Genomic DNA, 13,084 nt, shown 5'->3' on the forward strand with positions numbered 1-13,084 from the left:
TTTAGAAAAGAATCCTTATATAAATGGGGGGGAGGGGGGCATCAATCCCCTATATGAAGCACAACTGAAGCCCAACATCACTGACCAATCACAATTAGTGAATGCACTGCATCTCTCTGCAGTGAGGAGAAGCGACAAGGTAGGCTGTCATTCTGCAAAAGCTGCCCATCGCAAGCTTTCCTCTCAGAAGCACTGCTTTTCTTTTTTAGAAAGCTTCAATCTCAGTGGTGTCTCTGGAGACAAGAAGCCTTCAGTATGTTAAATTACTTTCATTATGTATTTTCAGATGCTTATTGATTCTACAGTAGGAAGAGTGGGAGACTGCAGCAGCCTGTAAACCAGAACTAAAGCAGTTGTATACATTAGCAGTATGCTGAAACAATGGCACAGTACAGGCACAAATTTTCATTAAGGTCATTTTTTGAAGATATGCTTGTTACCCTCTTTCCCTTCTACTCTGCTAACAAGTGAACAAAATGAATCCCTCCAACCTGGAACTGCTTCACCTGCATCGAGAATTTATCAAATCTTTAGTGGAGGTAAGATCTGTTCCTTATTATGGTATGCAGAATAAGCAACATTTAACAAAAAAAATCGGAGAAAAAAGGGAAGAGATCAGATTCAACTTACATTAAGCGCTAGTATCTTGTTATATTTGAGACCAGGAAATATTCCAATGCTATTTCCCCCTCCCCGTTAAAAACACAATGGTAGAAAAATGTTATTTTGTATGAAAGTCTTGTAGAATATTAAGAACCTGTTTTGTTCGTACAACATAAAGACAGTACAGTTTAAGCTAATACAGTACTGGGGAAAGAAATCACATAATGCAACCGGGAATATTTTTTTCCTCCCTCAGCAGTCTTTCCAAATATTGGCAGTTAAATACATTACAGATTTATTCAGTTACTCTTTGCAAGATCAGATAGTCCGTAATTAGTGTATACTTATTGCTTTCTGAAGGTTGGCTAATATGACTAATCTCTGATTGCTCAAGAAATTCCCCTTTTTTGTTGGGTTGTTTTTTTTTTTAAACTTATTTCTTTCATTAATCTGTACATTCAAGCTGTTTATTAAAAACACAGATTTGCTAAACATTTATTTCAAGAAAGGAAATACAACAGGGCGCAAATTAAACAAAACCATATTTCCTATAAAGCTCATTGATTCTGCTCAATTTCTTATCAGAAGACAAGAGAGTTGCATGTATAAACTACCTGCTCACAAGAGCTCTAAAACTACATTTTCTAGCTCTAGTCACAGATGCTCTACATCCAACAGTTATTGCTTCTAGTTGGGGTTTTTTTGTAACCTGCACTATTTGGAGAACAGGAAACTTGTCCAAAAAACTAAATTCATGTAAATTGACAGAAGAATGACATGGTTTTACTAGCAAATAGTGAGCACACTAACTGATTTTCTAGGTAATCTATAAGATCCATTTTTAGAGATCTTTTATTCATGAAATAAGTGATATTAGAAAATATATTCTTGCATTACTTTATTTGGAAATTATAAGCCCTACTTTTAACCTTTTTTTTCCTCCCCTTCACAAGGGCATGCAGCAACTAAATCAGTTTTACAACTGACAATATGAAGAATGCAGTTGACCGGGTATCTTTCTAGCTGTATGACCTACAAGCAGCAGGATGCATCACTAAAATGTATTCTTAAGACATAAAGGAATTAGAAACAAAACATGGAACACACTTGTATTACCATTTACGTGCACGACACTTCAACAATATACATGGAAGACTAACACATCTGCTCAGATTTTATTAAAAGAAGAGTGCAATGATTGATTCTTAAAATGGTGAGCATTTCTTAAAGAGGGATTTATAATTTAAAACCAGAATTGTGGAAACTACTGATGCATGAAGAAACAATGAAACATGAATTCCCAAAAGGAGAATATGCATACTTCACCAGCAAGCTGAATAAGGGTTTAACCAAGCTTTTTCTATACTACTCATTAAATAACTTATTTGTCATAATGACTAATGGATATTTTTCTCTCAATTTTATGGTCTGTTATGTATTCTCCTTAAATGAAAATAAACCAAATTAGGTAACTCATGGTTACTCTCAAAGCACATGAACTGGATTTTATGATGTATAGCAACTTCTTTGACTAAGCCATCACTCAAAAGTAATGAGCAGGAATATTACAGAAAGAAATACGCAACCGTAAACTAAAGGATGCCTACATACACTCTGAACACAGAGATCAGAAATTATTTTTTTTTAAACCTGGAAAATAAAGACAGGCTGCTACAAAATGCAACAGGGGAAAGAAATTAACATCACTTAAAAGAAGGTTTATTTGTTATTGCTGGCTTGAAACTCAGAACAGACACACAGAATATGCACTGGTCTGTAGAAGTATCTCAGGCAATTAAGAAGTCCCCATGTTTAATCAGAATTTTTTGCTGCTGAAGCGCTGGAACAAAAAAAAGAAAAAAAAAACCTGCAAGGAATGAAATAAGACCCCAGCTACCACTTGGTTTCCAGGTTACAGTGCATGTCAAATATCTGTCAGTGACACCATGTATCAATTTCTGACAAGCTGCTGCAATGATCTGAAAGGCCCTTGAGGCACAGAGAACAGGTAGGTCAGCAGTTGCATGCACCCCACCTCTGCTCAGCATTTGCAAGGGAACAGGCACTGTCCAGAGAGGCGATGCACTGGGTACATTAGCTCCCTGCCTTGACATTTCTGCTTTTATTTAACTGAAATCTAATCCCTGCAACAAGGAGGGGATGTTTATGCTATTCATAAGACTTCTCACATCTGAAGTTTTCCGTTTTGACAGAATTTCAGTTGGCATAATGTTAAGAGTTAAGATCATCATTTGTTTTAGCAGATCTGCTTTTGATTTCCTCCTGGCTTTTGCTAATACGAAAGAACTCCATTTATCCAGTAATGCATTTGGAACGGTTTCTTGAAATCCATTCGCAGCCAGGACAGCATACACAGAGGAAATTGTATTCCTGAGGGTTAATATAAACCTAATCGAGGTTGCCTAAATTAGAAATTAAACAAAGCTTTTGAAATATTTCTTGTTTCATTTCACACCTGAGACTAATACGTTCTAATTTATATCTTTTGTATTGAAGAGGCACATGTGAAATAACTGTTGAAGCATACCAAGAATTTTCATCATACAATTTGCAATTAATAGTATTGTGCAATTGAGGCTTTTCAGAACTGCAGATGAAATGCATTTGCATATTGTATCCCAAGTGTGCTTAATTCATACTTTCATTTAAAAAGAGTTCATTTTTGTTCACCTTAGTGCTATCCATTTTTAATGTATTCAGAATGGAACAAAGGTCCACATTTAAATTTATTGTCATGCCAAGTACATCCCCTTTTAAATTTAAAGCTACCTAAAAAAAACCCCAAAAACCTAGAGTATCATAATAAGAAATTGAATAACCTCTCTTTTATTTATTCATTTCATTACAAACTCAAGAGCTGGCTGACAATATAAATAACACAAACATCAGGTATTACATGCAGATGCTACTTTTACAACCTATCAGCATGTGTAAAACAAAGCAGATGAGCCACAAAATAAAAAAATCTCCTAGATGCAATAAATGCTTTTTTTTGAACCTACTTATTCCTAAGAAAAACATGCTATGTATATAAATCTGTTGGATTTCATTGCAGTTTGTATACAATTAAAAAAAAAAAAAAGAGATAATTTTCTTTTAAAGTATTATTTTCTAAAATTACTCCCTTAAATCTGTTCTGGAATAAAATTAAATACTCTTCTATTCCATGTAGGCACTGATTTCTTGAAGAAATTGAATATTCAAATCAGAAAAAGAGAATGTCGTATTTTTATAATAAACTCCATCCCCCCAAACTCAAATAAGTTTTGCATTTGAAATTATATATACTTATATAAAATTGTTGTAGTGGTAAGTTTCATACATGTAGCTGCACACAAGCTAAAAGTAAACAGAAGTCTTCAAACTCTGTAAAAATCTGCTGAATTACAGAACTTCAAGTTTCAGCCCACAACATTATTGCAAATTCTTCATAAGAAAGAGGCTGCTAAATTGCCATAAATAATTTGTGTCCTTTTTATGACACATAAGCAACAGTGCTCCATGTTCCTATTGCTTTCTTTTTCTACAAGAGCCTTTTTAAAATAATCTTGAGTACTAATTCGTTAATACTTAACAACATTCTTCTAAAATGACCCTCAACACAATACAAAGGCAATGCACAAGTATAGTTTATTCAACAAACGGGCCCTTTGTAAAAACCACATCACTATAAATAAAGACTTGTCTCCCTAAGTGGAAGCTTTTCACTTTTTTTTTTTTTTTAAACAAATCCTGCTTTCCTTTAAAAAGGAAAGACCTTATTCTACATCCTCGGGCTTTTGAGTCCATGCCAACCAAAGCTCTAAAAATACAGTAAATCAAGAGTTTGATAAGAATGGATGCTTTTCCTCCCTCCTCCTTTCCCAGCATTTATCTACAATAAGTGTTAAAAAAAGAAATCAAATAGTTCCATATTTTATTTCATCTTTCAGGAGAAAAAACAGCTGCAACAAAAGAATGTGTTTCTCCCCCATTCTGGAAGTCAACATGCAGTCTGAATCTAACATTACAGTTCAAGATGCCATTGATGACATCGACACCAACATGTACCGACCACTGTCATATCCATTAAGCTTTCAAGTTTCTCTCACTGGATTTTTGATGCTAGAAATTGTTTTGGGACTTGGCAGCAACCTCACCGTGCTGGTACTTTACTGTATGAAATCCAACTTAATCAATTCTGTCAGTAACATAATTACAATGAACCTTCATGTACTTGATGTAATAATTTGTGTGGGATGTATTCCTCTAACTATAGTTATCCTTCTGCTTTCACTGGAGAGTAACACTGCTCTCATCTGCTGCTTCCACGAGGCTTGTGTCTCCTTTGCAAGCGTTTCAACTGCAATCAACGTCTTTGCTATCACTCTGGACCGATACGACATCTCTGTAAAACCTGCCAATCGAATTCTGACCATGGGAAGGGCTGTGATATTAATGACATCAATATGGATCATTTCACTTTTTTCCTTCCTGATTCCTTTCATTGAAGTCAACTTTTTCAGTCTTCGAAGCGCAAGTACTTGGGAAAATAAGACACTTTTGTGCGTGAGTACAAACGAGTACCACACTGAGCTAGGAATGTACTACCACCTTCTCGTTCAGATTCCAATCTTTTTCTTCACTGTTATAGTAATGCTAATTACATACACCAAAATACTCCAGGCTCTAAATATTCGGATTGGTACAAGATTTACAACGGGACAAAAGAAGAAAGCTAGAAAGAAAAAAACTATTTCTTTGACCACTCAGCACGAGACTACGGATGTGTCCCACAGCAGTGGAGGAAGAAACGTCGTCTTTGGCGTAAGGACTTCTGTGTCTGTCATAATTGCTCTGCGCCGAGCTGTAAAACGGCACCGGGAGCGACGAGAACGTCAAAAGAGAGTCTTCAGAATGTCCCTCTTGATTATCTCAACATTCCTCCTCTGCTGGACACCCATCTCTGTTTTAAACACCACCATCTTATGTTTGGGCCCAAGTGACCTTTTGGTAAAGTTGCGATTATGTTTTCTAGTAATGGCATATGGAACAACTATATTTCACCCTCTACTTTATGCATTCACGAGGCAAAAGTTTCAGAAAGTTCTGAAAAGTAAGATGAAAAAGCGAGTTGTTTCAATAGTGGAAGCAGATCCCATGCCAAATAACGCTGTAATACACAACTCATGGATAGAGCCTAAAAGGAACAAAAAGATTACCTTTGAAGACAACGAAGTAAGGCAGAAATGTTTAGTACCTCAGGTTGTCACTGACTAGGTTTCAGTATTCACCAAAACACATCAAGTGGAATATTTCAACAAATTGTAGAAAAATACTGCCAAATAAGAAAAACTTTTTTTAACTATTGGCGAGACTGTAAATTTTCAATATATATGTTAAATAGAGTAAGTCTTGTATATTCAATTTCTTCATTATGTAAGATATATGTTGCATGGCCGTTTGTTAGCGTAACACCATGTGTATATTTGTCAAAAATATTCAAGTCCTCTTTTTTAGAAAATAAATAGCCTTAAAGAAGTGCAAACTTTTAAAAATATTTGTATGGCTCAGTTTCTCTGTAAATATAAAAGAATTTTTAAAAAAAAATTCCGCTCGGGAATACTTTTCTAAAGCACAAATTCACCATTTCGCATGATATGGTATTTTTAAATTTAATTTATAAACAATATTGATCAGAGGTATTCTGAATGCTATACAGCTACAACTTGGACACAACCTTTAACCTCATATTTAGATAGCTACTTATTTCAAATTTCTCCAGCATGCAATTACCATGCATGTGTAGATAAAGCCATTTACATGATGTCCTTCAGAATCAGTTAATTTTGATTGGTGGTGGGGGGGGAAACATGTTGGTCCAAAAATTGACAGTACTTTTAGAAAAGTGAAAAGTCTTGTGTATACAAATCTCAGACCTATGGTTTCTACAAAGAAAATACACAATTTTAAATAATTACACAGGAGGAGTGGAAAGGATAAAGGGGGAAAGACAGGCTAAATGAAGGCAAAAACCACAGACAAGAAAGTTATTGGGCTTGATACTAAAAGATAACCAATGAGCCAAGCCATTCCTGTGCAAAGGCTTAGATTTTCACACTGAAGGGATTTAGCTAGACCTCTAGTGTGACATGGGGACCTCTTACACAGAGATTCTGCATTCATACCATCTATCTACATAGACAGATAAGGCTGTCAAGTGCCACAGCTAAAGTAGAAGATAATTTTCTTGTCCTCAATAACTTTTGTATTATTTTGACTTCACTTCTCCTTCAATGATGTTCAGTTCTGAACTGACTGCTTTGTCACAAGCTATCACCAATACTGCTAGCCATCCTATTTCTGCATTTCATGGACAGCCATAGTACACTTCGTTCTACATCCTCTTTTTCTATTTCATCTTATACCTGCAATGAAGAATCAAGAAGCCTCAGGAAGTCATCATCATCCATAGCACTGTAAGGAAGAATTAAGATATTCATACAAACAAAAGTCTGTTGAGTGGTTTGCACTATCCCATGCTTTAAAAAAAAAAAAATCATAATTTCAATGAACAGTGGCTATTAATTGCCAGTTATGGGGGGAGGGGGAAACAAAACAAAAAACTGCAAAATCAATGAGCATGATTTCACTTGTCTTTTTATATAAACTGCTTGGTGTGTCACCAGCTACCAGTATAATTAAATGGCTAATTCTCAAAAAGTATTGGCTTCTATTAAAAAAAAAAAAAAGCAGAACATATCCTTGAATATGAGAGCTAGTTTGACTAAAGTATTACATAAAAAATTAGGATTTCTGAAGCACTTTTCTGAAGTTGCATATAAAAAACCAAAAGTGTGGTTTTAAGAGAGCAAAAAGCTATTTTCCATTACATCATTAAATTAATAATTATACTTGTATTGCCAAAACTGTTTTTGTGGTTAAAAAACCCCCAGTACTTGTAATGTACCTTAGTTTACTTAGGCTCTTGCCTTAGCTTACCAGAATGGAGCTCCATATTCCACAAAGACCAGCCACTTACAATCATTCAAATTCTACCCAGAAGTTTTATTATCTAATTGATAATTCATTATCTAAAATTACTGTGTAACATACAAACATAATTTCACCGGCTTTTTTCTAAAGGCTAACCAAATGACACCCGCATTCAACTGTGCCCACTTACAGTGTTGATTTTATCCAAGCTATCCCTAGTTTCCTACATGAATTGAAATCCTTCATCTTATTTGAGAGGTTGTAGGGGGGAAGTAAACTTAATGGTTTTATGCAAGAAGCTTTTTTTTTTTTTTAAATCCCATATGCTCCAAATTTATCACTTCAAAAAAACATTCTGTCAGGAATAAACTCTTCTGAAAAGAAATGTGCTCAAAAAACCTAAGCAGGAAATATTGTTTTTTTCTTTTTTTGTAACACTTCTTCCTTTCTCTGCCTAGTTATCCTCTGTATTCTGAACACTAGAAGAAGGAGAAAGTGGGATCTCTAGGGTTAATGGTATAATATGATTTAACTGATTACTTATCTTTCAATAAAGCATTCTTAAATCAATTAAAAAATACTATTCATTTTATTTAAAAAGAAGAAAAAAAGAAATCATAATGACCATAACATACGAATAAGCTTACATCATGTCCTTATCTGAAATAAGCATTTAAGAAAAGCTTTCAGTCTTGAAAGGTTTCTTGACAACATGACCTTACTTTTTAAAATTAAATAAATCGCAAGAACTACGCGTTTAGTGTTTAAAAGCTCATTCATTAGGAAGTCAGATTCAATGAAGCAGTACTTCATAACAAAGAGAAAATGCAGCCTAGGAATTAGTCAGAGAGATTAAGTCAGGTTTTAAAGCCTATGTCGATCACAGTCATTGATTGCCTTTAAGAATATAAACTAGTTCATTTTTACATTTACTATTCTTCATCTTTCATTAAATAAAGCAAAAAAAAAAAAAAAGGACTTTCCATGTTGGAATACACTTTGAAGTCTGCAGAAGAAAATTCTGCATAGAGCAGGGAAGAATACAAGTAAGAATATGTGCAATCCTATATACATGCAGAAGTCATTGTAAAACAGAATCATGCATAACCTGTACCACGAAGACGACAGATTTAAACACAAACAAGACAAAATAAAGAGTAACTAGTGAAGAACACTGTATATCCTACAGATACAGAAGAAGATTTTAAAGGGATATGAAGGTGTGCCGTGGGTGCTTGACAAGACAGACTAAAACAGAACGCAAAAATAGACAGCATCGCTGGAGAAAAAAGGGCAAATATATGCCATAGTATTGTACAATAAGAAGCCCACTACATTCTTAGAAATGATCTCACCACAGTGAGTCATTAGTTCAATTACATTTCACACCACTCAGCCTAAGGCAAGCAGAATTGTACAGGACTCTCAAAATATTAATTCCAGCAAATACATCACAGAAACACAAGCAACCACCACCGGTTTCCACACGTTCTCTGTCCCCAAACTCTTAGCCAGTATCAGACTATGTTGTCTTTTAACTTCAAATGCATTTCCATTCAATTTTACGTTGTAAAATGAGGCTAGCTCACACTAAAAATACAAAAAAGCGGAGTACAGTGCCAGTATCTATTAGAATATTCAAGAAGCACACCTTAACACAGTAATATATTACAAACAAGTGAAACAGATGTGTAAATACATCACAAATATCTAGTTTCAAGTTGGCAACAATTTTTACGGATTACAAGGCACTGCTGCATGGTCAGAAGTTCTGTTTGCTTAATTAGTGCCAGGGGAATAGGAATCACTTCAGTGATTTCTAAATAGATCAAAAATGTATGCATCCGGATACATATTAAGATCAATACACCTCTCTTCCTTCATTGTTACATGAATGCACACATGTACATAATACATAATTATTAGACATCCATACACACCAAAAGTGCAATTCAATATTAGCATCTTTTTTATATTTTATGGAGGGGGGTTTTGATAAGAGTATCCCTGAACTAGACAACATACCTAAATGCCTTCTCTTCCCCACTACCACCTTTTTCTTTTTTTTCTATCCTTTTACACAAACTAATACATTCAATGAGCGATAATTTACCTGGGCACTTTTTCTGCTCTGTTAACTGTTATGTATATCACATTGCAATGCACATAATAGTTCTTTTTCAACATCAATGTACGTGCTATTCATCAGAATTCTTTGATAGCTGAATATTTTAGACATATGGTTGTTTCCTCTGAAGAAAGTGTTTTAGTTATCAATTGCCACTAAATTCTTTTCAAAGGAGAGAACACAACATTCTTTAGCAAAGTTTCAATGTAGTATTAAAAAATATAAATTACTCTAACTTACCCTTCCCTCCCTCGTTGTTCAAACAAAATACGTCCAACATATAGCTAAGGACAATCAGATTCTGTCTTAAAACCTTCCAGCTTTATAACAGCCAAATTCCACTCCCACTTCACACATTCTACTGTAATATCACTGAATTTATTTGTCTTACATCAACAGAAGAATCTGACTCTGTAATTACCTTCTCCTTTTTCTACTTCACAGAACACTTGTGCAATTCAAGAAGCAAAATTAAACACAGGGTTTGGGTTTTGTTTTGCTAGGGGGTTCTGAAAAAAAGAAAAAAAAAATTAAAAAAGAAAGAAAAAGAAAAAAGAAAAAAAACCCAGACATAATAACTGACTAATACGAAAATCAAAATTGACTTACATCCAATGAGTGTTAAAGAAGGATGGAGAATACAGGTCAAGAGGAAAAGGGCAGAAGGTGAAAGGAACCGTTGTGAGGCAGCTGCAGCCATCAGGACCACAGAAAGGTGGAGGGCAACACACACTTGCCATGGAAAGAATGCTAACCTTATTTTTTAGATTATAACAAACAAAAACACGAGAACAACTTATCTTTGAATCACCAAGTGTAATATGTGTTTTTACTAAAATTGCTGGGAGGAGAGGGGAGAATGACACGAACAGCAACTCCAGAAAAGGCTTTTGATTTAACAAATTGTACACAGAATAACAGACAAATTGAGAGCGTGCATTATTCTACTACCTCTTTTCCTAAACTATACATTTTACCGAGTACAAAGTATATACAGAGAACATGCATTCCAAGAACAGCTCTGAAAAGAAAATGTTATTAGATGTCTGTTTTCAGTGATAAATTTTAAAAAATGCTATGGAATTTTCTCTCAAATCAGTATTGGTCAGATAACTTCAGTTTCTCTTGATGCTTCAAATGTGTTTCACTACCATGGTATGTTTTCAATTACTGCTTCTTTATCTCAATTTAATTATTTTTGTAGAGTAATAGATTGAAGGAGAAATATCATTAGACATCTTTATGTTCTTTTCTAAAATTACACTTCAGTGATTATTATAAATTGAGCTGGAATGGAAGAAATATCTTCCTGTGTATTTACTTTATAGATTTCTGTATCAGCTGTTTTCCTGTTTTACAAAGAAATTCTCACACAATGAAAAGAAATTCAGTTAAAATGAAAAACCAGGATTTACAGTGAAAGTTCTGTGGTAGCTACAGAACCTGAAATTATTAAAACATAGGGGTTTTTTATAGTTTGAATTAATTATATCCTTTGAATATAAGCATTTCTATATCCTCATTCCGATTCCTGACACTGCGCAGCCAGGCAAGCAGGCGGGCAGGCTGACGGCACAAAGCTGTTGGCAAACAGCATGCCCTTGTTTCCTTTCCAAGCTCGGTTTTTTGGAAATATACTTTTGGTTTCTGTTACCCTGCTATGATCTCTAACTTCCTACCCTATCTTGCAACAGTTTAACTTGATACCACATCTGATAAACAAATCAATGTCACTGCTGAAACAACATTGTTGCTGTAAAATCTGTCATTCTGGCTATGTCAGACTGTTATTAACAGAGCAATATTAGCACAGCTTTACTTTCAACTGTACTAGGATCTCTCACAATCTGTTGTGAGATTTTACCAAATTAAACTCAATTTAAACTCAATTAGTAGAGGAAAAAAAAGCACAATAACTGATGACAACCTATTGCTACTCTGTGCCATGGTTTTCTTCCAAATCTTATTTCAAGATATTTTTCATAAATCCCTGTCACAAATAAACAGAGAAGGAAGAAGGGAGAAGTAGCAAAAAAAGACAGCTTCCCACATTAGTAAATTATTATAAATACCAGTGATACTTTGTGCGCTAGGTTGTATTTACCAGTGTGATGAAAACATGCATAAGGAAAAAAGCAAATGGGAAAGGAACACTATTTGCAATGTCTGTATCATCACAAAACAAGAGGTGAATGTGAGCACTGCTGTTGTAAAACATCACAACAATAATGAGGAAGCTCTATCATTCCTACTAACCACTGTAATAGCTTGTAAGTGAGACCTATCAATGAATGAGAAGGAACAAAACAAAAGATGTGAAAAAAATCTGCGGGCAAAGCAAAAGTTTTTCACAAAGTTATGTGGTTCAGTAACAACAGTGGCTTTCACAGGCTAAATGCCTAACCCAAAAGGAATTCTCATGGAAAACTAATTTTTTGTGTTTTGCCAAAATACCACACATGTGCACATATATGGAGTACAATATTGCTAAAATAAGATTTAGCATATGTATTTGTTGCTATTGCAGTCAGTAAGGTATTTCATGAGAGACTTTTTTTCAGATACAATAGATTTCCTAGGAGTATATTTGTACATAACAAAAACAAGAATGTTACTTGAATTATAAATTCATCTTCTGAACAGTTACCAGGCAAACATCAAATCATAAGAAATTTCCAGAGTGAATCACTTCATTGTCTATGTTTAAACAAAAACAAATATTTAAGTTTAATAATTTTGATTGTATGAGGTTACATGGCCATAAATATACAATGGAGCTACAAAGCTCATCTGCAGTCAAACATGGATAAAGCACAAAAAAGTGCACATGAAGATAAGCTAAAGATATCTTTTAGAAGATTAATGTATTCAGAAGCTTCTGACAAACCTTGCCTCAGTTGTACAGCTTACAGAGCAGATTCCAGAACCAGCTCAAATAAAGTGGAATAAAAGTGGGTGTATTGGGTTTGCATGGCAAGGTTTTGGTAGCAGGGGGGCTACGAGGGTGGCTTCTGTGAGAAGCTGCTAGAAGCTTCCCCCATGTCCAACAGAGCCAATGCCAGCCAGCTCCAAGACGGACCCACTGCTGGCCAAGGCTGAGCCCATCAGCGACAGTCGTAGTGCCTCTGGGATAACAGAGTTAAGAAGGGGGGAAAAACACCACCAAGAGCAATTGCAGCCAGAGACATGAATGAGAAGATGGGAGAGGAAAAACTCTGCAGACACCAAGGCCAGTGAAGAAGGAGGGGCAGGAGGAGCTCCAGGCACCCAAGCAGAGATCCCCCTGCAGCCCCTGGAGAAGACCATGGTGAGGCAGGCTGTCCCCCTGCAGCCCATGGAGGATGATGGTGGAGCAGA

At 35.2% G+C, this 13,084-nt stretch overlaps 2 protein-coding genes across 6 annotated transcripts in view; one reads left to right on the forward strand and one right to left on the reverse strand.

Moving 5' to 3' along the window:
- Window positions 1-13,084, reverse strand: part of COG5 (component of oligomeric golgi complex 5) — a 189,512-nt gene that overhangs the window by 148,572 nt on the left and 27,856 nt on the right. The gene's annotated exons all lie outside the window — the stretch shown is intronic.
- GPR22 (G protein-coupled receptor 22) lies at window positions 104-6,161 on the forward strand. 3 transcript variants are annotated; one of them, XM_054812820.1, is made up of 4 exons: window positions 104-139; window positions 287-539; window positions 1,557-2,611; window positions 4,557-6,161. In XM_054812820.1, exon 4 carries the CDS (start codon window positions 4,582-4,584, stop codon window positions 5,881-5,883), a length of 1,302 nt encoding a protein of 433 aa, XP_054668795.1. In that variant the 5' UTR covers window positions 104-139; window positions 287-539; window positions 1,557-2,611; window positions 4,557-4,581; the 3' UTR covers window positions 5,884-6,161. The 3 variants fall into 3 exon arrangements, with proteins under 3 accessions (XP_054668795.1, XP_054668784.1, XP_054668803.1); XM_054812809.1 differs by lacking the exon at window positions 104-139 and having other exon boundaries at window positions 146-539; XM_054812828.1 differs by lacking the exons at window positions 104-139; window positions 1,557-2,611 and having other exon boundaries at window positions 152-539.

Source organism: Grus americana, chromosome 1 (assembly GCF_028858705.1).
Source record: "Grus americana isolate bGruAme1 chromosome 1, bGruAme1.mat, whole genome shotgun sequence".
In the NCBI taxonomy this organism is placed as follows: Eukaryota; Metazoa; Chordata; class Aves; order Gruiformes; family Gruidae; genus Grus; species Grus americana.